Source organism: Eubalaena glacialis, chromosome 5 (assembly GCF_028564815.1).
Source record: "Eubalaena glacialis isolate mEubGla1 chromosome 5, mEubGla1.1.hap2.+ XY, whole genome shotgun sequence".
In the NCBI taxonomy this organism is placed as follows: Eukaryota; Metazoa; Chordata; class Mammalia; order Artiodactyla; family Balaenidae; genus Eubalaena; species Eubalaena glacialis.
The window spans coordinates 128,086,168-128,109,291 of NC_083720.1; the positions used below are offsets into that span (position 1 = coordinate 128,086,168).

At 38.4% G+C, this 23,124-nt stretch overlaps 1 protein-coding gene across 1 annotated transcript in view; it reads left to right on the plus strand.

The window, feature by feature from the left end:
* Window positions 1-15,530, plus strand: part of PPP3CA (protein phosphatase 3 catalytic subunit alpha) — a 302,583-nt gene extending 287,053 nt beyond the window's left edge. The window contains exons 11-13 of the mRNA XM_061192594.1: window positions 2,588-2,672; window positions 8,447-8,544; window positions 14,795-15,530. Of these exons, the coding sequence (XP_061048577.1) occupies window positions 2,588-2,672; window positions 8,447-8,544; window positions 14,795-14,991 (380 nt within the window). The 3' untranslated portion in view covers window positions 14,992-15,530. The remainder of the gene's footprint in view (window positions 1-2,587; window positions 2,673-8,446; window positions 8,545-14,794) is intronic.
* Window positions 15,531-23,124: the final 7,594 nt, after the last annotated feature.

Here is a 23,124-nt window from a genome sequence, read left to right on the forward strand (position 1 = left end):
ATGTCACAGCTAGTAGAAGTCTGAAAAATGTGCATTTTTTTTTTCCTTTTTCCTTGATCTTTCTATTGAATTATGGACTGTGAAGATTTGCAATGGAACCTAAGTATTTGAATAAGAGTTTTAATGATCTCTGGAAAATACCAAAAACCAGGAATAGCAATACTAAATATACAAGGACCTTTATAGCTGTACTTAATTCTGTCCTGCTACTGTTCAGCTCCTTTAAGGTTGATTACATGTTAACTCAGATATTTTATTTGGTTATTTTACTTTTTTGTGGGTTGTAAATGTGTGATGTTCATTTTGATTTTGATTATTTGACAAATATTGAAGGTAATCCCCCAGAATGAAACTTTGAGATATTAGTTTTTAAATGTCTCTTCTTACCGTCTATGATTAAGTTAATTGACTTTTTGAGTAAATATATTCTGATTTTATAAAAGAAGTACTAAAACCTCTTACCTGGGTTATTGAGAAATCTAAAAAGAGACAGCATCTCTTCATTAAGAAAAGTGCTATAATATACTGTGAATCACCATGTGTTGGCAGCACAGCTACAAATACATAAAGTAAGATATCTGCTCTATACTCTCCAGTAAGTCATTAGGTCTGAAAAATAAGGAATGCTAAACTGGCTCCGACTGTCAGAATGTTCATTTTACATTTAAAATTCCGTATTTTACATGTATACGTATAGCTGATTCACTTTGTTATACAGCAGAAGCTAACGCACCATTGTAAAGCAATTATACTCCAATAAAGATGTTAAGTAAATAAATAAATAAATAAAATTCCGTATTTTTTTTTGAACATTGTTCTGAGTACCAGCTCATACTGAGCTGAAAAGGACGGCTCTACATAATTTATTCCCCTTCCTTTCCTACTTAGTTTCTTGCTTTTCATTGCTCTGGTTATGGTTTTTACAAGTCCTTTAATGAAAATTTTCTGAGAGATTATCCTTCTTAGATATTTTTCACTTCCTTGGTTGTACATTTTTCCCCTTCTCATTCCTCTTAAATGTATCCAGTTTCGTTTCTAGACATTTAACTACTCCTTCTTGCTGCTTTTCTTGTTGTGCTTTTAAATATAGTCACCATTTTTGGAGTTCTCCCACTCTTTCCATTCTTTGTGTCTGTTGGATTGATTTTTATGATCTGGCCATACTGTTTTTGGAGACGGTTAGAATCTTTCCCCTTAGCACATCATGACCTCTGAGTGCACTGGGTCAGGCAGACTGGGGAATATTATACATAGAGTGGTAATAGCACACCAAATAAGTAAACTGAAACATGATTTAACAGAATAACTGAAAAAAAAAATAGATAAGAAAACCACTATAAGGAGATTGCTATACCACTTCTTTTTTCCTTAACAAATGTCCTTCAAGTAGTCTCCTGATCATAAATCATCTAAAATTCAAGCACAGAAACTTTAGACTTTCAAATGGTCTCTAGGACAGGTTTTATTATATAAAGAATCATAATTGCAAATCGTAGATAATAATAAATATTGTTAGAAACTCAGAATGAAGTATGAGTTAGGGCCTACACACACGCCATTTTCTCCTCCAGTGTTTTGGCCAATAGAGTCTAATTCAAGGAAACAATTATGAATGAGAATCCATGTTTCCACTTGGTTATCAGAAAGACTGGATTGGAGAATGGCTTTCTCCCATATGGATTTAGACTTACTCCACTCATTTACAGGCAGAATAGCTGGCAATACTAAGTTCTGGTTTGAGAGATCATTATTTTTTAGCACCAAATAATTTTTCATTATCTGGATGGACCACAGTAGATTCACCTACTGAAGAAAATCTTGGTTGCTTCCATTTTGACATTTACAAACAAAGCTGGTATAGACATCTGTGTACAGGTGTTCATGTGGACATAAGTTTTCCACTCTCTTGGGTAAATACCAAGGAGCAAGAGACGGAACAAGCCCCATGTGCTTTTCAAGCTCCTGCTGGCATCGCTTGTGCTAATGTCACATTGGCCAAAGCAAGACACATGGCCAAGCCCAGATCGGGAGTGGGGAATTGATGGGGGAAAATAGATGCAATCCAGTTAGATGTGTTGGGGGTTACCTGCTATGGTGTCATTGCCACTAGAGAAAAAGAAATGGACAAAAACAGGAGCTGTTTGAGGGCTTTCAGGTCAGAGAGAAGGTGAGAGGAAACCAGCTCCCTGGTACACACCTTCTGAGGAATATCTATCTTGGTGACTCACTTCCTCTTCCTGCCAATGCACGTTCTCTTTGTATAAACAGAAGAGAAGGGAGCTCAATCAGAAGAGAAGGGTAGGAACCCACCCATCTGCTCAGTAATTTTCAATTAACCCTTTACCCCTCCCCTTGGAAATCTCAGAAGATACTCTTTGGCATTTTGGGGACCTCTAAAGTATCACAGGCAAGTATTCATACCTGGAAGCATAGACTTTTAAATTTGATTTACAGATAAATCCTTAGAGGGGGAAAAAAACCAAACCTGGTTTGGCTTAACTGTAGTCTGTTATCCATGTAAATTAGTAAACTAGTTAGAGTTAAATAAAAAGTCACCTGACTTCTCAACTCTGTTTTTAAAATATAGGTGCAACGGCTGCAGCCCGCAAGGAGGTGATAAGGAACAAGATCCGAGCGATCGGCAAGATGGCCAGAGTGTTCTCGGTTCTCAGGTGGGATCATGGTCCTCTGTTGAATTTGATTGTCACCCAATAACATTTTAATACTTTAATCTGGTAATTTAAGTGTTTTACTAGAAACACTGCTTTTTCTTAATTATTTTCTAAAATGGAATTGTCAGTTCCTCACTGTTTTAGTCAAATGGAAATCTACTAAATTATTTCTGTAGAGAAAGCCTCTAAAAGGACTTTCACATTCTATCCCTCTATTTGCTGCAGGACTTTAAAACATTTATTTCACAATAGGTTGAACATGTTATGAAATGGAAAAGCTATTATAATCCTTTCTATTTTTCATTCTCTCTCTGTGGTAAAGATGAATTTATCAGGTGCATTCCACTAGATTTCTAGGAAATGAACAACCATAAAGCTTGTTCATGTGAATCTGTATTATTCTAATAAATCATTGAGAGAGAAAAGTTATTTAGTGTTTCAGTTCCCATATAGTAGTTATTTTTTAAATAGATCATGTATCTTATTATTAAGCATGGGCTTAGAAAACACGTGTTTTCTTGAAGAGAATTAACTACACTTTTCTTCACTTAAATTCAGTTATCTATTCTTGGATAATACAAAGTATCTATATTTCTCTTCAAAAGATTACTTTAAAGTACAGTATGATTATATGTGACGAGTATCCAGTCAATTCACAATTACATTATTAACAAGGATAAATAGGAATATCTTGGGAGAAAGTCCATCTCCACATTGTATAATTTCATATTCTAATTTTTGCCAGATTTTTTTTTCCAACTCTTTCGTGGAGTAGCTGCACCGGCTCTTCTGATTTCTCCTTCTTGCTATTTCTATCCCACTCCGGGTAGAGTCACTAAAGAGTAATTAAGTGATTTGATACCAAAAACAGGGAGCCATGAGAAGGATGAAAAGCACGATCATCCTTTCCCAAAGACAACAGATCAAAGTCAGTAATAGTTCTGCAGTAGCAGCCAAATCTTGAAAAGTCATGTTAAAGCTGAAAATAGAGCATAGTTGCTCCCTGCGGCCTAATGAATGAGGCTGCCTTTGCTCTAATGCTTTTCATTCCTACTGAACTTGCAGGACTCATTCATTCATTCGAAATAAATATAATGAAACTTGAAGTAGCCATTGTGTACCATGAAGAAAAACATGAAGCAGTACAGGGGGATAGCAAGTGAGAGGCGAGGCACTCATTCCTTTTAGTACGTGGCCAACAAAGAACTCTCTGAGTCTAGCATTTGAGCAAGTGTGGGGATGACCTTCATGAAGGTAGAGAGTAAGAGTGTTTAAGACAAAGGGAGGGGCTTCCCTGGTGGCGCAGTGGTTAAGAATCCGCCTGCCAATGCAGGGGACACGGGTTCGAGCCCTGGTCTGGGAAGATCCCACATGCTGTGGAGCATCTAAGCCCGTGCACCACAACTACTGAGCCTGCGCTCCAGAGCCGGCGAGCCACAACTACTGAGCCCGCGTGCCTAGAGCCTGTGCTCCACAACGAAGAGTAGCCCCTGCTCACCGCAACTAGAAAAAGACTGTGCGCAGCAACGAAGACCCAATGCAGCCAAAAATAAATAAATAAAATAAATACATTTATTTAAAAAAAAAAAAAAGACAAAGGGAGGAACAAGTACAAAGATCCTTGGATGGACACAAAGTCAGCAGTTTTTAAGGCCAGCAGGGAGGCTTGTGTGGCTAGAAAAATTGCCTTTGGGGGCAAAGGACTATGTGAAGATCATACACTCAGCTGGTCCCTCTGCATAAACACTTGCTTATTTATCACGCCTCAGATTTACCAGTAAATGCGCTTACTTCTTTTTCTATATGAAGTCTCTGTGAGGATAAGTAAAAACAGCTCCATCACTTCCAGTTGAAAGTACATTTAGGAAAAAAAAGGAGAAGCCTTTCTTAACATAAAAGAAAATTCTTTGTATCTGTATTAGTCTTCAAACCATGTGAAAGTGACAGGAACAATGCTACAGAATCATAGGTGGGTCTTAAAATTGGAAAGTGCCTCTAGTCCTCCGCATCTTGGTACATAAGATGCAGTTGTTCCCAGCTGAGAGTGGGTTCCATTTGAACCCAGTGATGATCAGTTACTTTGATTAAGGTCACACATATTGATAGAAAATGAAAACAAGGTATATTGTATTGCTTTCCTATAATAAAAGCATTTGTAGAATACAAGGTGGTCATCTCTAGAGGAAAGTAGGATTGAGCATTAAATGTGTACCATATAGTACATTAGGCAAAGTGGATACTCTGAATTAAAATGTCAGACATGTAGACAGTAAACTAATGTAAGGCCATGAGATGTGTACTAAATACATGAAGAGGTGCTCTGCTGTGGAAGAGGCTGGGAAGGAGCCCTTCTATTTCCTGAAAGGAATGTTCATGAAGAGGTTGCCGTTGGTGGAGTGCTGTGAAGTTCAGGCTGGGTTCCATTAGCTGGAGAATTGTGGTGAAGGCATTCCTGGCAGCTGAGAAGTCCTCAAGATCCCAAGGACCTAGGAGCAGTGTTTTACGGGGTGCTTGTTAAGGGCCAGGTGCTGTATGCTTCATGGTGTACACATTTGAGAGGAGTCCACACGGCAAGCTTGCAAGGTTGAGTTGACCTCAATGAGGAAACAGAAACTGGAAGAGGATACGCAGTATATCCAAACTCACTCAGTGAGTGATCAGTACTAAGGAGAATCGGAGCACGTGCTAACCCATGTGGAGATGTGTATGTAATGATAGTCTGAAGATTGGATAGCAAGATGACTTATGGGTGTCAGCGCATTTAAAAGCTATTGAAATAATCCAAGCAAAAGATGTTGAACTAGCTGTGGGTGGAGAGATGCAAGGGAAGAGGCAAATACAAGAAATTTGTGAAATGAGACATTTTAACATGTAATTGATGGATATGGATGGTGGTACACATATGTCAGGTATTGCTGTCCAGCACAGTCCTTACATTTTGGTAATTTGCCATATTATAAGGGAACCAGAAACCTGTCTTTCGAGAGCCCTTGCACTTAAGGTGCTGCATGTTGCCTAGGATCCACCAATCAAACGAATGCACGCAGGACTTCTGCTTCAGAGTGAACATCTTGGGAAGCAGTGAGAAGGGAAGGCAATTCCTCTGTCAGGTGAGAATCTGAGGGACCAAGAGTAGAAGAGCATCTTTCTCAGCATACTGGGGACTAATTACACACCATTAGCCGGAGCTTAGGCGTTGGCTCTAAATAACAGTAAAGGATTCAGAAATCTAAAATGTGGATTAACACTGCCATTCTCCATCCTATTTTTCTTTGACTCCTTCATTTAGTAAATGTTTTATGAATCTCGACTATGTGCTAGGTGCTGTTCTGGTCTAGGTACTGTGGATGCAGCAGGAGCAAAGCAGACTGAAACCCCTTTCACATGAAGCTTTTCTAGCTTGGGTCGGGTGTAGTGGGCAGAGGAGCTCAAAAAGAAAAAGAAAAAAAAAGCACCAAGGAAACAAACTGTATAGCTCTTCAGGGGTGATAAGTGCTTTAGATAAAAATAAAATAGGGAAGGGGAGATAGGGCGTAAGAAAGTGCATATATATATATATTTTTTAAACATCTTTATTGGAGTATAATTGCTTTACAATGGTGTGTTAGTTTCTGCTTTATAACAAAGTGAATCAGCTATACGTATACATATATCCCCATATCCCCTCCCTCTTGCGTCTCCCTCCCACCCTCCCTATCCCACCCCTCTAGGTGGTCACAAAGCACCGAGCTGATCTCCCTGTGCTATGCGGCTGCTTCCCACTAGCTATCTATTTTACATTTGGTAGTGTATATATGTCCATGCCACTCTCTCACTTTGTCCCAGTGTCCATTGACAGATGAACGGATAAAGAAGATATGGCACATATATACAATGGAATATTACTCAGCCATAAAAAAGAAACGAAATTGCATTATGTGTAGTGAGGTACATATATTTTAAATAGCATTCTCAAGGAAGTCCTCACTTTGAAGGCAGTGTTCCAGCAGAGAGTTGGAGGCTGAGAGGGAGGGAGCCAGGCAGATACCTGGGGGAAGAGTGTGACAGAAAGGTGCAGAGCCCCAAGGTGGGGTGTGCTGGGTGCATGGTGAGGGCCACGAAGGGAAGTGGGTGGTGGTAGGAAATGTAGTCCAAGAGATGGATAAGGATGGCAGACTGTGGGTTGGGAGCTAGTTTTTTAGGGCTCTGGTCAAACCTTTTAAAGATTTTGCCTTTCACCTTTAATGAGAGGAGAAACCATTGGAGAGTTTTGCATAGAGGAGTGACAGGATCTGTGTAGGTATTAAAAGGCTCAGCCAGCTGCTATACTGAGAATAGATATGGGAGGAGAGGGCAGGAGTGTGACAAGGTTGGAGCAGAGAGACCAGTTAAGGGACTGCTGGAACCATCCAGGTAAGAGATGCTGGTGGTCAGAAAAGGAGTCAGTCACAGAAGGCCACCTGATTCCAGTCATAAGAAGTGTCCAGAAGAAGCAAATCTACAGAAAGTAGATGAGTAGTAATACAGGCTGAAAGAAATGGGAGTGCACAAGATTGCTTTTTGGAGGGATGAGAATGTGCTGAAATTTATCGTGCCGATGGTTTCACAACTGTCTGAATAGACTAAAAACCAGTGATTGAATCACACACTTTAAATGGGCAAATTGTATGGTATGTTAATTATATCTCAATAAAGCTGTTTTCAAAAGAGATGAGGTAGTAGTATTGTGAGAAGTGGTAAGATACTGGAAATAATATGAGGGTAGAGCCCTCAAGATTTGCTAATTGAGTAGATGTGGAATAAGAGGATAAAAGGAGTTAAAGGTTGATTCTTTCAGCTTAACTAAAAGATGAAGTCGAAGAAAGAAAGTGAAGCAGCAGGTTTGGGGATAGTTTAGGAATTCTGTGTGGGCCATGTTAGCCATCTTCATAAAAATGTGGAGTAAGTAGTTGTACATATTATAAACATTAGGTATATATGTGTATTGTAAGTATGTTTTTTTGGTTATGTGGGATTACACTGTCTACTATATGGAAATATATGAGGTTATCCCTATTTTATGGTTATTTAATCATTTGATTAATGCTATGCTGTGGTTAATCAATGTAATTCAAATAATGATGTACATAAAACTGATTGTAAAACAGTTGTCATAATGAGTAATAAAACAACGTTGTATTAGCAGATCCATGGGGAAAGAGACTGAAAAAGAAAAGTTGGAAATTTGACCAGTTGTTTCATCGGCGACTTGCCATTAGTTTATTTGTCGTGTAATGTCAGAATTCCTTAACAATCCCCTGAATGTAACTCCTACTTCCCTAATCCATAGATCAGATCTTTTAAATCTGTTATACTCTCTGGTTTTCTCTCACAAGTCAAATCGGCCCCACGTATTTTTGCAGAGCCTCGGCTGGAAAACTTACAACAGCCCTCTCCATGGCTCATTTTTTTTTTTTTAAACATATTTATGGTGTCGTGGAAGATGCCTACAAACACTTTGTATTGTGAGCCTGCTTACAAAAGTAGAATTGTTTTCCGTCTCTTCAATAGTCAGAAGAGACTGAACTTCCACAATTGCATAATTCCCAACTTTACCTTAGCAGTCATGTCATGGGCGTACCACTACTTCTATATGAATGTGTGAAAATATAGTATGTTTTAAGTAAAAAAAAAAAACTCAAGAGAACCAAGGTAGAGGTAAATGTGAGTTCTTACATACATCTTTTCCTTTAAGTCTTTTCTTTGTCTTGAAAGAAAATAAAAGTTAATGTGTCATCCCCGTTGTGCCTTTGCAGAGAAGAGAGTGAGAGTGTGCTGACGCTGAAAGGCCTGACGCCCACGGGCATGCTCCCCAGTGGAGTGCTCTCTGGAGGGAAGCAAACGCTGCAAAGCGGTAAGCAGGCCCATTGGTATGACCCACCGTGTGCACGCACCTCAGTCAGCTGTGTCGTTAGAGCCCTGATTTATTCACGCATTTAAGCTCCGTCTTGGTCTTCAGATCTTCTCAGCTGGAAGAAAGGCTGAGACCCCCCTCCCTTCCTGCACCCCCATCAGTTTGACCAGTTGTGCCCCACAGAGTAGCTCCCTCATTTGCTGGAATGTGTTCTTGACCCCGCTACCCCCATGTCCTCATTTGCACATTAACCACAATTTCAGGCCTCGCTGTAAGACAACTCATTCAGCTTATCTACATGCACAGTAGGTTTGACCACTTGGAGCCAAGCAGTGGATAAAAACAACTTTTTAATTACATTTTTATTAAATGTACTGGTTATCTATTGGATTGATGAAATAAACACATACACACATAAATCCATGCCTAAGTCTAGGATTTAGTGGAGAATGGAGGAAGAGAATAAAAAGGATGATTTTGTTATCCACTTGAATAGAGTTGAAGTCATAGGTGTCCTTTCCCTGACTTATTTATTCAAAACATAAGAGAGTGAGTACCATCATATTTTATTTTTAAGAAAGGACGAAAACATTTCCTTGAAGGTAGATTTTGTATTAAAACCTGTAGTTTTCTGGATGAGTGCTGTCCAGTAGAACTTTTTGTGATGATGGAAATTTCTCTATCTGTACAGAAGCCACTGACAACGTATGGCCATTGAGCACTTGAAATACAGCTCTTACAACTGAGAAACTGAGTTTTTTATTTTATCTAATTTTCATTATTTGATTTAAATAGCCACATGTGGCTAGCGGCTACCGTATTAGACAGCCCGGTCAGTGTGCTCTTTTACTTTTGCTACTTTTGTTATCTATTTTAACTAACATTATCATTAATTAGAGTCCAATTTTAGCATACTTTATGGAAATTTTGCTTTTAGATTAGACTCTAACAGAAAACAATGAAAACAACAATACACTCAAACATTTTCAAAGCAATCTCAGCCTCTTGCTTATTTTCCTGTACCTTTCCCTGAATCTTTGTTTGTGTTTTCTTTTCTCTCCCTGTCCCTCAGTCTAGAAGATTCTGGCATTCTTATGGTAATGTTATTTAGATACACCTCTTTTACATAGAAAGTGATGCCCAGCTTCATGGATATTGTACTGCTAAATGATCACCTCCTAGCAGCATCACTAAAATTTTCTTTATTTTCATATGAATTTATTCCAACATCAATGTCTTCGAGTTTCCCCAAAAAGAAAAAAAAAAATCTCTAAATGAAGGTAGGAAAATACCACAGTATTGAAGTAAATTCCTCATTTAATTTGTAGCTAAAATTTATCTTAGTAACTTCAGGAAAAAAACCACAATTTTCCCACCAGAGTAAACATGCTCTCTAAGAACATTAGCATAAATGGATCATTTATTATATGCACAAAATGCACAACTACCTAATTGACTAAAATCTGCATAGTTTCTGATAAGCACAATTTTAAGGTACAGCAGGTGTATTATCAGAAACTATGGGCCACAGTTGCTTTAGAAGAATACACTTAATAATGGACAGTACATATTTCTAATATGTTGGTCCTGGTGTGGTTCCAGATTTTTTGCTTTACTTTTAAACTTAAGTTCTTAGAATTGTTTTGTTTCCAGATTTTCACCTGTATTTTAACCTGGGTTATTCAGTTTCCTGTTCTGTTGTTTTATTTTAAATCCATCTCTTTGTCATTTGGTGTTGAACTCACACACACACAAACACATACACACAGCCGACATCTTATTAGTCCTGAGAATTTGAGAAGTCAGTGTATATTTTAAATCATGTACATTAATACAGTTTCAGAATTCATTGTCTGATGCCCTTTAATTTGTCTAAAAGGGGAAACTACTTAAGTGTTACTATTTGGCTTCTCTCCATGGTGGTAACCATTCTCCATTTTTATCATAAGGAATTTAAAATGCACTGTAAGTAAATTATAGTGTACATTTGGCAGTTGCTCTAGTTTTAAAACCTTAAATTATAAGAAATATGCAAATTAAAGTCAAGGGGTAGGATTTTAATATTAAACATTTTAGAATTACAGAGAAGTTTTGCATTTTAGCACTGAATTAGGGAAACATCTCCTAACCTTGATAACATAGAAAGACTCATACACCTTTAAAGCGAGAATATAGACCCTAAGCTTATTATAAAAATTGCTGATAAAGCAATGGGCTTTTAAAACTTTGCCTCTGAAATATGCTGAGGTTTCAGTATTTAGACGGTCCTTTCTTTAAAAGGCTGATGGAATTATTGCTGCTACTGGCATATTATCACGTGATTATAACATTTCAAGAATTTTGTTTCCAAAAATGCTATTCCAATGAGGAAAACTGATTTTAAACTGGGTTACCTGGCAAAAGAAGTCCAGGCTATCCCATCCCCATCCTCTTCCTCTTCCCTTTCTCCCTTACTCTCGAAACACGCTCGATGTTTGTCTTTAAAGAGTCACATGTGTTACCAACTCAGATGCAACTCTAAATTTGCATCCCCCGTGCTTTTCCTATTCCACTAGGAAATCGTGCCATTTAATATTAAATAGTGTGAATTATTCCACTGACATTATGACAACACTTCAAGCTCTGCCATTTTGGGGGGCATTTTAAAACTATACATTACCAATCGTAGCAGTGGGTTTATCGTACTTCATGTGAGTCAGATGCACATTTTCGATTGACCTAGTCCCTTGTAGATTCAGTCTAAGTCAAAGAAACCTTTCCTGAGTGTTTTCTTAAAGGGTTAATCATTTTGTCCTTTATTTAGTGAACAAAATCCAAATCATGTCACTCAGATACATGTAGCCAGCTCATTAAAAAAAACAACAAGAAAAAAACCCCCATCATTTTCGTGGTGTTTTTTCTTTCTTTTAAGTATTTCTATTTTGTCTGTGCCAGGATCCATCACTTACAGGAACATTAATCCTCTTAGCTCCCTTGATCGTCACTGATTTGTTCTTAGAGTTAAAAATCCTCTGCTCATTTTTCTCATTCATTTTGCACCCCCTTTCTTCTCTTCAGCTACTGTTGAGGCTATTGAGGCTGATGAAGGTAAATTGGCCAGTCCCCTTTCTGTTGTACCTGCAACAGACAAGGGCTCTGCTGGGTGTATTCATTTCTTTCTTTCTTTCTTTTTTTTCTTTTTCTTTTCTTTTTCTTTTTCTTTTCTTTTTTTTTTTTGCTGTAGCTTGTACAGAGTGTGTGGGTGTTGGGCTAACAGTTGTGGCTCAGTATTAACCAAAATGTTCTTGCTTTAAAGGGGAAATTGTCCTTTTCTGGTTTGTTTGTTTGTTTTTTTTTCCCTTAAAGCTATGTTTGACTTTGTATACAATGATCCTAGTATAATCACAGAAAACAAAAGGATTATAGATCTTGAATGATGTGGGGTGGGGTTTATGGCAGCCGTTTTGACAAATAATGGATAAAACAATATTCTTTGAGCTGAACCATGTCCCTCCCTCAAATCACTTTCAGTCGGCCCTGAAAAGGAGAGAATAAAAATCGTTGTATTAAATCTAGTCTTCAGAAATTTCTAGAAAAAAAATTCATTTGAATAGTGCTTTGTTGTAGTTCAACATTAATTTTTGTCTCCAAAAAATATTCCAACAAGAGACAGCTGTGTACGAGATAAACAGTTCTGCTAGTCTTATGAAATTTTAACGTACTGGTATTTGTAGGACGGTTAGCACCAGCAAAATATTCTAAAGAGTTCAAAAATATCTAGTGGCTGTAGAAGTGGCCGGTAACAAGCATAGTGAATATTGAGTCATCACTCAACTCGTTAATGTCCACCGAGTGCCTGCTTTGCACCAGGCCCTGTGCCGGGTGCTTCAGGAGAAACGAGACACATTCATCACCGACTGTGTCCCAGCACTGCTCGAGGACAATAGAGTGGACCCTCTCGCAATTCCTTTTGAATCAAGTGCTTTTGAAACGTAGAGTTATGAGAGAACTGCCTATCCAAATAGTTTTTAATCTGATACTTACCACGCCCTCTGGAAATTTTAAAAAGAATAATTTGAAGTTCCCCTTTAAAACAAAATTTTTCAGTTGTATTTTGTTCTTGCAAGATAATGTTTTATTGTTCCCAAAATTGTGTGATATGGTGCTTTGATATGATGTAAAATGTGCCACTTTAGACTCTTTAATTTGTACGTGATTTGGATACAGTAGGGGAATTGATAGCGCTGTAAGAGAAAATACAACTGCTTCCTAAATAGCAGTGAATAAACTGCTATTTATGTGGGAATTCTCTATTCCTCTTGGCAAATTCTAATCTGCAGTGTGCATTCTTGTTGATAGTTTGGCTGTTTTCTGTGGTTTCTGTGACTCTTGTGTTGTGTTAAGTATACTACCAATGTAAATTGCTAATACCCATCGTCTGACCAGCAACTACAGCAGAGCACACATTCTTCCAGACCAGGGTAGACAGAAATGATTAGAAATGGAGCCCCATTCCGGACATAGCCATTGCTCTCGCTAGATTTTGAATTTCTACGCTCTCACCCTATTGGCTTTATTTTAAAACCTTAAACAACCTAAAAGAGAGATTCCACTTTTACCATTTCAATTCGTAAAATCGCTTCATCAATTATGATGACCAACTTTTTATATTTATTAACTATGATGGAATGCTATTCACAGTAGTTTAGCAAAACAATAGAGTACTACTTTTGTCCCTCAAAATCATTGAGTTCACTTTCAGGGTGGGTGCTCATCAGACAGCTCTATTATTTTGCGATTTATGACTGAATGAGAGAAGAATTAAGAAGCTTTGCTTTGGGCCTTGGTCTTTTCCCATCTCCCTATCTTCTTCCTCTCATAGTTGACTAATCACCATGACGCTAACCTTTAAAATGCAGAGGGGGAACAAACTGTTTCTCATCGTTTAATGAGTTTGGAAGCAACTGGGTCTATCTTTTAAGAATCTCATCCATACTAATGAAAGGCACTGTACATTTGTGTGGGAGTGGCTAGCAAAGTTTCAGCTTGAAACTGCTTTCCTCTTTTTCCCAAATAGGGTAGGAAGGATAAAGGTGCAATGAAATTGTCCTTCTTCAGCCATGGAGATGCGACCCAGTTCAGCATTGGTGATTGGCCCTTCAGTGTCTGGCTTGCATTTTCACAGGGAGTAAAGCAAACTGATGTCATTGGTTCCCCGTCTATGTACTTTATTTTCAGCTCGCTGGTTGGTGCACCTACTGAAGAAATCATTAAGTTTCTTGCACAAATGCCTTCTCTATATCTGGAGCACACTAGGGTTACTGAAAAAAACCAAGTATCAATGCTCCCCCTTTGTGAATTCCATGGTTTCACGGAATAAGGCCAAAACCATTCCCATTCATTTTGCTAAAAGTTGAAAAAAGCATTTTCCCCTTGCTATTCTTGAACCAGCACTTACGTCTATGCTGATCTACTAAGAAAGAGTTTTTCTTTGATTTAGGCAGTAACGGACCAGATGAACATCAGTTTGACCTGTTCGCTGCTGAAGGGCAGACAGAGTTTTTCTACTTAGTGATCTGATCTTGATTTTTATGAGTTTCTTTTACCTTGTTCCCACTCCACATGTTTCCAAAGTTGAGTGGAGAAGCAGGAGTTTATAATTTCATTTTTTTTCATGCCACTGTTGAGTTGTTTGCCAAGGAAGTCTCTCTGGGATCCTGAGATGGCATGGAAACGCCCCAAGTTCATGCCTTTTATAGCTCCTTTTAGCTTCTGCTCTAAGCTCTTCACTAGATTTTTAGGTCTAGCTGCTTCATTGATTCTCCTGAATTTGCCATTACTAGCACAATGGAATAGTAAAATTAGGGCCATTTCCATTCTTTCTAGGTTAGGGCATTTGATACAGTAATTGTGCCAAAGATGTGGCCAGTTTACACTGGGCCTAGAGACCTATCCCTGGTAGCAGCCTTTCTCTTTACATACCGCTTCATGGATCTAAACTTCCATGAAGACGAGAGAAACGTTTACATCTTACTAACTTGAAGAGGAGATTTTGGTTGGCAAGAGACATTGGCTGTTACCAGACGTCTCGGTTATCTTCGGGGATGGTAAGGAGTCTGTTGTGCCGTGTTCAGGTCCCGTCACTTTGTTCTCTACTAAAGGATTCCCTCTCTCACTGCGAAATCTCTAACATCACCTGCTACAACAGCTGTGCCCTTTGTGTTCCTCTGACTAACCCAGTTTTTCTTTTTTTTAATGATTTTCTGTTTAGCTATCAAAGGATTTTCACCACAACATAAGATCACTAGCTTCGAGGAGGCCAAGGGCTTAGATCGAATTAACGAGAGGATGCCACCTCGCAGAGATGCCATGCCCTCTGACACCAACCTTAACTCCATCAACAAGACTCTCGCCTCAGAGACTAACGGCACGGACAGCAATGGCAGTAATAGCAGCAATATACAGTGACCACTTCCAGTTCACTTTTTTTTTTTTTTTTTTTTGGAGCTGCAGGGCATGATGGGGATTGCTGCATATCAGCAGTTGGATGTTCTTGCCTCTGATGGTAGCTTATTTGCTCTGGGGCCAGGAGTTGGATTCAGTTTACACTATCATTAGAAAAGAGGGAGAGAGATAATAAACTATATTTTGGTGAGGGTTGTGATTAAACACCTCTTTTGGGTATGCCTTTTAAAAATGCTTATAGGAAAAACAATTTAAAAAGAAAGCTAATGCTAGTATATACTGCAATGTTAGGGGAATGAACATGTTTTCCTACTGCATCGGGGACTTCTAGATAGGTTAATGAGAGGTCTTTTATTATGTTACTGGACATGAAAACTTTGTCTAATTTCTTACTCTATTGTACGTTTACAGTTGCAGCACTAAAAATGGATGACATCAAACATTTTTAACAAAATGATGTACAAACTAAATAAGGACTATTTATTGATAATGTTTTGCTACTCTTGTCAGACAATGGCTATACAATGAATTAGGCAGTCTTAAAAAAAAAAAAAAAGCAGAAAAAGAAAAAAAAAAAGAATGTTGCAAATTTGTTAACATGCCAAAAAGGACAGTTTAATTTTGTACAGATTATGCTTACCTCAGGTTTCTTTAGTGTGCTTGAATGCCCTTGTTTCCATATAACACTTATCTTATTACTTTGGCAATGAATACCTTTTCTTTTCTTTAAGTTTTAAAAAACTGGAATAATTACATCTATCTCTTTTTTTTTTTTTTTTTTTTTGCTGTTTATATTTAGGGGGTTTTGTTGATAAATCAAGTCTTGGTTGTGGCTTGCTGAATTAAATATTTATGAGTGGTGCATTTTTAAGTGTAGTCAACAAGACACCATATTAAGTACAGTGATAAAGCATCTATATTCTGTAAAAAAAAAAAATCTGCCTATGCATGTTTTTTAAGGAGAAAAATGGCTGTATCGGCCTGTATGGGACTGTATAATGTGCTTAGTGGTCTGACATATACTGGAAATGTATGTATACTGGCGTACTTTATATTCTCTAAAATGCTTCATGCCTTTGAAATTTTGTAATCAAAAAAAAAGCTTTGAAAAAATCTAAAGGGGAGAGTATTCTTAAAAGTTTTTAACATAAGCTTGTCAGTGCACATATAGATGGTTAGCATGTTTAGCAAACCTTGTGAAATTTAAATAAGTTTATAGTTACATGTGAAACTCTAAATGCATGGTAACTGGTAATGTCATGACAGTTGAGTTATTCTGTTAGGTTCTGTCATGTGCCACAAAATATGTACTTTTTTCACTTTTTCCCTTTGTATATCAGTTACGGGTTACAACTGGTTCATTCTGAAAACAACAACAACAGCAAAAGTCCATTCATATTTTTTAACAATTGTATAAGTGCCCAAGTAATTCACTACAGCCTAAAGCCTTGCCTTTGTAATTTGACTTCTGAAATGTTGGCAATCAAAGCATGCACTTGTAACAATGAAAAAGAAAAAAGCATTTTATATTACTACTCAATAAAATGTGCATGAACTTAAAGAACTCTCCTCCTTTCCCTGAGTCTGCTGAAGGGATTTACATGCACAATTACCATGCTGTCTTCTAGGTGCTGGGTCCACCCCAATGCATCACAGATTGACTTGAAATGGCTGCTCGGAGGGCCTTGGGCTCTCAGGTGTGGTGCCTACTTCCTCTGTAAGAATCTTGGTAGATTTGTGTCTCAAGTCACACGAGAAATATATTGAAGGAGCAAATGCCATCTTCTGGCTCCCTCAAAGGTGGGAGCCCGTTCAGAAACCAGAGCATTCCTTTTTATTGAAAAGAACAAACAAAAAACATGTTATCCGTTGTTTCAGTTGTACTGGCTGCCCTGTCTGCTCAATCGAAAGGAACTAAGCAACTAAATGCATTTTCATCCCAAGAGAGTTGCGTTTGTATCGCTATGAAATTTGTATCCCGTCGCTTTAGCTAATATCTGATCACCTGAAGATTTAAGATACACCAAATTTTAGTTTGTTTCTAACATTGTTCATTTTCAGTGCACTTTGTTTTTATGTAATAAAGTATGCTGTTATATTAAATAATAAGAATATGGCAATTAGTGATCTAGTGTACCAAAACAAAGATTTTCTAGATATATTCTCTGACAAAAACTATCCCAAATTTATTTTGATGAATTCAAACATTCCCCCCCCCACCATGGATATTTTTCCGTCCTAAAAAAAAATGACACCCAAGGAAAATATTTAGATGCAATATTTATTAGAATGATATGAAAGAAATGGTAATTCTGGTACCAAGGTGTTTATTTTCTTTCTTATAACTGCAGAGAAAATATCCTGACCAAAAAAAAATCCTTTTTTTGGATTCCTTTCTTTTACAAATTGTGCTGAGGCAACTATGGCATAGAAATAAACATTTGACATTAAAATAAGCAGTTGACGTGAGTATTGCTTGGTCTTTCTGCTAAGTAGTTAGGAAAGTAATAGTGTATATTTTTGCATTATAATTCAGTCTATCAGGGAAATCAATGCACAACTGAAGTTATTTCTCCAAAAGCGATAACACTGCCAGATCATCAGTTATTAAATCTATCTCTTTCACTTTTGGAGAAACTATTGGATTCTTCAGTTGCTTATTCCAGTGACTCTTTGGCTAACACACACACACACACACACACACACACACACACACACACAGAGTCTCCTGTCCTCTGCCCTTCTTCATCCACCCCCAAGGTGACTTACATCTCATGGGCTTCAAACTCAGTGCTGACTTTTTATCTAGCTTTTCAAGGATTAAGAGCTAGATTTGACTACTGACCCTAGGTCAGCAGTTTTTCTTATCTAAAATATCTTCTACTTATATTCTTTTAAAATATTTTTTGAAGAAAAGAAAGAAAAATCTTCAGACACTAAACTTGTATGAGGAACAAAGTGGCGAGGGGAGGAATATCTTTTTGTCATCGACAGTGGCATTCCCTAGGACAGCGTGTCAAAGGGGAAGTGTCTTGTGGTATCGGCCCAGAGAGTGTCATGGCGATGCTGAATCCCCCAGAATGATCTTGTCCTTAAACATTTCTCTCCTTCCCACCCCACCACATCCATGTGAAATAATAAACTTGAGGACACATCCATCTTTCTGCCTAGAAACCAGGGCCCCGACTTGAAGCCAGCACCACAAGAAGGGACCATGGCGATGACTTAACTGTCTCACACTTGCCCTTGACTACTTCATATCTCCCACTCACTGGGTCCCTCTTGTCACATTCCGTTGAGAAGCAGGGACCTTGCAGCTTACGCTGCCTGCCTACATTTCTTCAAAACTGGAAGCCCCTTGAGTTGGACGAATCTGAGATCCCCAGACTAAAGATATGTCCTTTTCCCGTGGTAGATGGCCTTCCACTTTATTCACTCCACAAATACTGAGCCTCTGCTATGTTCCTCTCACTGTTCTAAGCTCTTATTTTACACACACACACACAGACACACACACACACACAAAAATGCCTGGCAATCTTGACAGCCTATCAATTTTCGTTATGATGTTAAGTGTCAGCATTCCATCAAATAGTAAGGCAGTGTCTGGCCTAACACTGAGTTGCTTTGTAATACCATTTTTACTCTGTTTCATGGATATTCCTTTTGTATATATTTTAAGGTAATACTAACCAGAAAAGTCCCTGATAAGGTCCTTTCATGATAAATTTATTTTTTTATAAATGCATACATAGTAATGGGAGGCAAGAAGTAGCCAAACAAATGTTGTACCTATTCCTGGTGATCACGTTTTCAAGAGGCAACATTGGCAAATTTGAATCATGGGAAAATGGGGAACCAGCAGGGGAGAGGGTCTATTTTAGGAAAGATTAAAGAAACCTAAAAGGTGAACAGGAGACATAATAACTATAATGTTGACTTGATTATTCCAAAAGATCTTGCTTAAATCAGAACGATGCCTACTTATCATAACATAGAAGTTGCTAGTGAAGCTGTTGAACCAGAGAGGAAACTGCAGGAGAGTGTGGATGCCTCCCCTTCACTGGAAGGATTAAAACCTAGGCAGAGTCGACTCAGTGCCGCACGTATGTTCTGAACGACGCTTCATGGGAGGAGCTATACTAGACATAGTAGAAGGAGCTCTCTTCAAAGATAACATTGAAGTTACTACCCTTCAATAGGAAGAGTCTGAATATCCGTTTAATTATTCAGCCTCTTGGGAGCACAGAACTTTGATTTGCAAACTGTTCCCTAGAACCCCATGTTTTACAGGACTATTGTCATGGGGCTGAGGTTCCTGCATCAACCAGAACAGCCTTTTTATCTATTTTGTACATTGTGTTCTATATCAGATGTTAGTTGAGAAGAGTCTCCACTAGATTAGCAAAGCTGGAAACTATTATATTAGCTCAGAACAAAGTTGACTTAAACTCCAGTCTTAAGGGGTTCTTATCAAGTTATATTTTGAAATCATTTTACATTAAGTGCTGGGGACATGCAGGTTTCTTCCCAATAGCTCCACATTGTCTACAGCAGGGGTCCCTAACCTGCCGGACCACGGGCCGGTACCGGTCTATGGCCTGTTAGGAACCAGGCTGCACGGCAGGAGGTGAGCAGCTGGCAAGTGAGCAAAGCTTCATCTGTATTTACAGCCGCTCCCCATCGCTCACATTACCACCTGATCTCTGCCTCCTGTCAGCCTTATGATGAGTTGTATAATTATTTCACTATATATTACAATGTAATAATAATAGAAAGAAAGTGCACAATAAATGTAATGTGCTTGAATCATCCCAAAGCCATCCCCCCACCCCAGTCCATGGAAAAATTGTCTTCCACGACACTGGTCCCTGAAGCCAAAAAGGTTGGGGACCGCTGGTCTACAGGACCGAGTCCGACATCTTCAAAGTGGCACGTGAGACCATTCACAATCTGACTCTTGCCAATTTACCCCCACTTTCCTCAACCTGACCTTGAGCTTCAACCATGCCAGGCATTTAACAATGCTCAGAAAACACCAGGTTTCCTTAAGCCTCTGGGTCTTTATTCATGCATCTTCCATGTGGAATGACCTCTCCTTTGCAGATGTCAAATTTGCCTTAAATACTTGGACCAGGCGTTCCCTCCTCCCTAAGTGCATAGTGTCCTGTACTGCCTCTATTTTAGCATTTAATACACGGTATCATTGTTTATTGTCTTTGTCTGGTACTTCAGTAGGAATTGTTGCTTATCTTTGTTTTCTCAGTGTGTACAGTACCTGGCATAACATTTCTTGGAAGAAGGGCAGGAAAGGAAAAAGAACAAAAATGTTTTTCAGCGTGGTCTCCTGATAAGGGTTACCCCAGAGTCCAAGTGGCAAACCCTTATTGAAGGACAGCAGAAACACTTACCCCAGTTCAGTTTTCCCACTCTTTCCCATAAGTCTCTCCTGGGGCCTGAAGGTCTGGAATGAAACCTACATCTTAATAAGCATCCACCAAAATTCTTATGATCAGACAAGTTTGAGAAACCATGTCTTAGTTTATTTCTATAACAAATTTAAAACTCAGTCCTATCTTTCCAATTCAACAGATTGTCTGGCATGGACAAATATTTTACTACTCACTGTTGCTGCTACACCGAATTATGCATAATGAATTTTTTTTTTTTGCTTATAGTTGCTTAATGAATATGAATTTAGATGAAAATACGGGAACCATTTAAGTATTTATGTAAACCTCAACAACTACTACCAGACAGGTTATGAGGAGGAGGTGGTAGCCTTTTTGAGTTTATAAGACTTCACCAGAAAAAGGGGACTAGGGTGGTAAATCTGTACAATCCTCTGTGAAGAATCAATGAAAAAGCCTTCTGTGTCTCAAAGAGAAGGAAATGCTTTCATACTGAAATAATTGCTTCCTCCACATTACCCCTCCCACTATAACAACCTCACCCACGATCACCACCAACTTGCTATGATTTGTTCAAAAAATACTTCTTGGATGTATAGTCAACGCAGTTTAATCTTCAAGAATCTCATAATGTACCTGAAGTTTTACCATGAGAGAGACATTCCTTTGGCTTCAACAACACTTTCTCCAAAAGTCCTTTATTAAAAGACACACAGTAGAGAAGGAAACCACAAACCACTGTCAGTTGCTAAATCTTAGAGAGAATTAACTTATCCCAGTTCTGACAGGGCTGACCAAAGGCTAATATAGATAGGTGTTTTTATAGAAAGGGGAAGGCCACGACTGGAGCCTGGGATGGCACTTGGGACAAGCAGGCAGGAGCTCTGGCTCTCAGAGAAAAGGACTCCTATATGATCAACTAGCCCGTTTATTGTGTAGCTCTTTGTGCTGGGCATGGGTTAGCAGAGAGGAGCACACAGTGAAATTCAAGACAATCTCTCCTTTCACAAGATGCTGTAGCCATGAAAATAAATCAGTATTTTGTGCCACACATGCTCACTTTCGTGCAGTGTACTCTATATGCATTCCAGTGTGGACTTAGACCTGAGCTGGAATTTTTATAGCTCTGCTACTTACCGGTTATCTGTGTGACCTTGAGAAGCTTCCTAAGCTTCTCACTTTTAAACCTCATTTTCCCTTTGGTGAAATGAAGGCAATAAGAGTAATTAATTCATAAACTTATCCTGGGGATTAAAAAGCATAATGCAAATAAAGTACTTGTCGTGGTGCCTGGCACAAAATAAGCACTCAATAAACTTGTGTTTTTGGGTGTGATGTTCAGTTGTGTACTGAGTCGCAGGGGTCCTTACAATAAATATCCTGTAGATGAAGACCCTGTGTGTGTGTGCGTGTGTGTGTGAGTGTGATGGGAGTTGGGGAGGTATGTGTAGTCAGAAAGTCCTCCTAGAAGAAATGGCATTTGGTTGGCACCTTACTACGAGGCAGGGTTGGTAGGGGAGAGATGTTGGGGAGGGGATTGGAAGGCACTCAGCCTGGTAGAAAAAGTAAGAGCAAAGGAGAAGCTCCACCAGAAAAACAGTGATATGTCAACCACTATGGTTAAAGCATAAGAGTGGTGGCTCACAAAAGGAGGATGATAGGCGAAAGGGGACCCAAATCAGTTATTTGTATCAGGAGATCTTTCAGCTGCAAGAAACCAAATACCTGATTAACTGTGCTCAAACCATAAGGGCATTTGCAGTTACTGACACGGACGAGACTGTGTGGTCCCAGGATTAGTTTGGTGGCTCAACATCATTGTCAAGGACCTAGGCTCTGTCCATGCTTCTTCTCACACACTTCTACTGTTGGTTTCTCTCTTCATGGTTGCAAAAGACTATCACAGCTCCTGGGGTCACTTCATTACACCACTAAAATAAAATTAAATAAAGCAAAGCTTCAATTACTTCTTAATTTATTTCTTACTGTGGTCATGTAAACACTACTTCGGCAGGGTCATAGTAAATCTAGAAAAAGCAAAACAAAAGCATAATATGTAGGAGGGGTTTTGGGCTAAGGTGGATCTTTCCATGGAGGAGTCTGGTAAGGATTGGACAAAGTTTGACACAATAGTTTAAGACTGGTAGAAGTGGGAAGGGAAGGGTTACTAACTGAATTTTGAAGAGTTAGCAACAAATATTTGGGTTAAAATAATATACTTTTTGTCTCAAGTTACTTTTTTCAATGGTTTTATTTATTTTTTAATTTATTTTCTGAAGTATAGATGATTTACAATGTTGTGTTAATTTCTGCTGTACAACAAAGTGATTCAGTTATACATGTATATACATTCTTTTTCATATTCTTTTCCATTATGGTTTATCACAGGATATTGAATATAGTTTCCTGTGCTATACAGTAGGGCCTTGTTGTTTACCCATTCTATATATAATAGTTTGCATCCAAGATTACAAACTTACAAGCTTTTGAACAGAATAGTCCAGAAATAGACACACACAAATGGTCAATTGAGAAATGTGCAAAGACAGTTCAATGGAGAAAGGATGACTTTTTCAGAAAGTGATACTGGAATGACTGGAGATTTGTTGACCAAAAACAAACAAACACAACAACAACAACAAAAAACAGTGAATTCAACCTCACACCTTACACAAAATTTAACTCAAAATGGGTCATAGGCTCGAATTTTAAAGCACAAGGTATA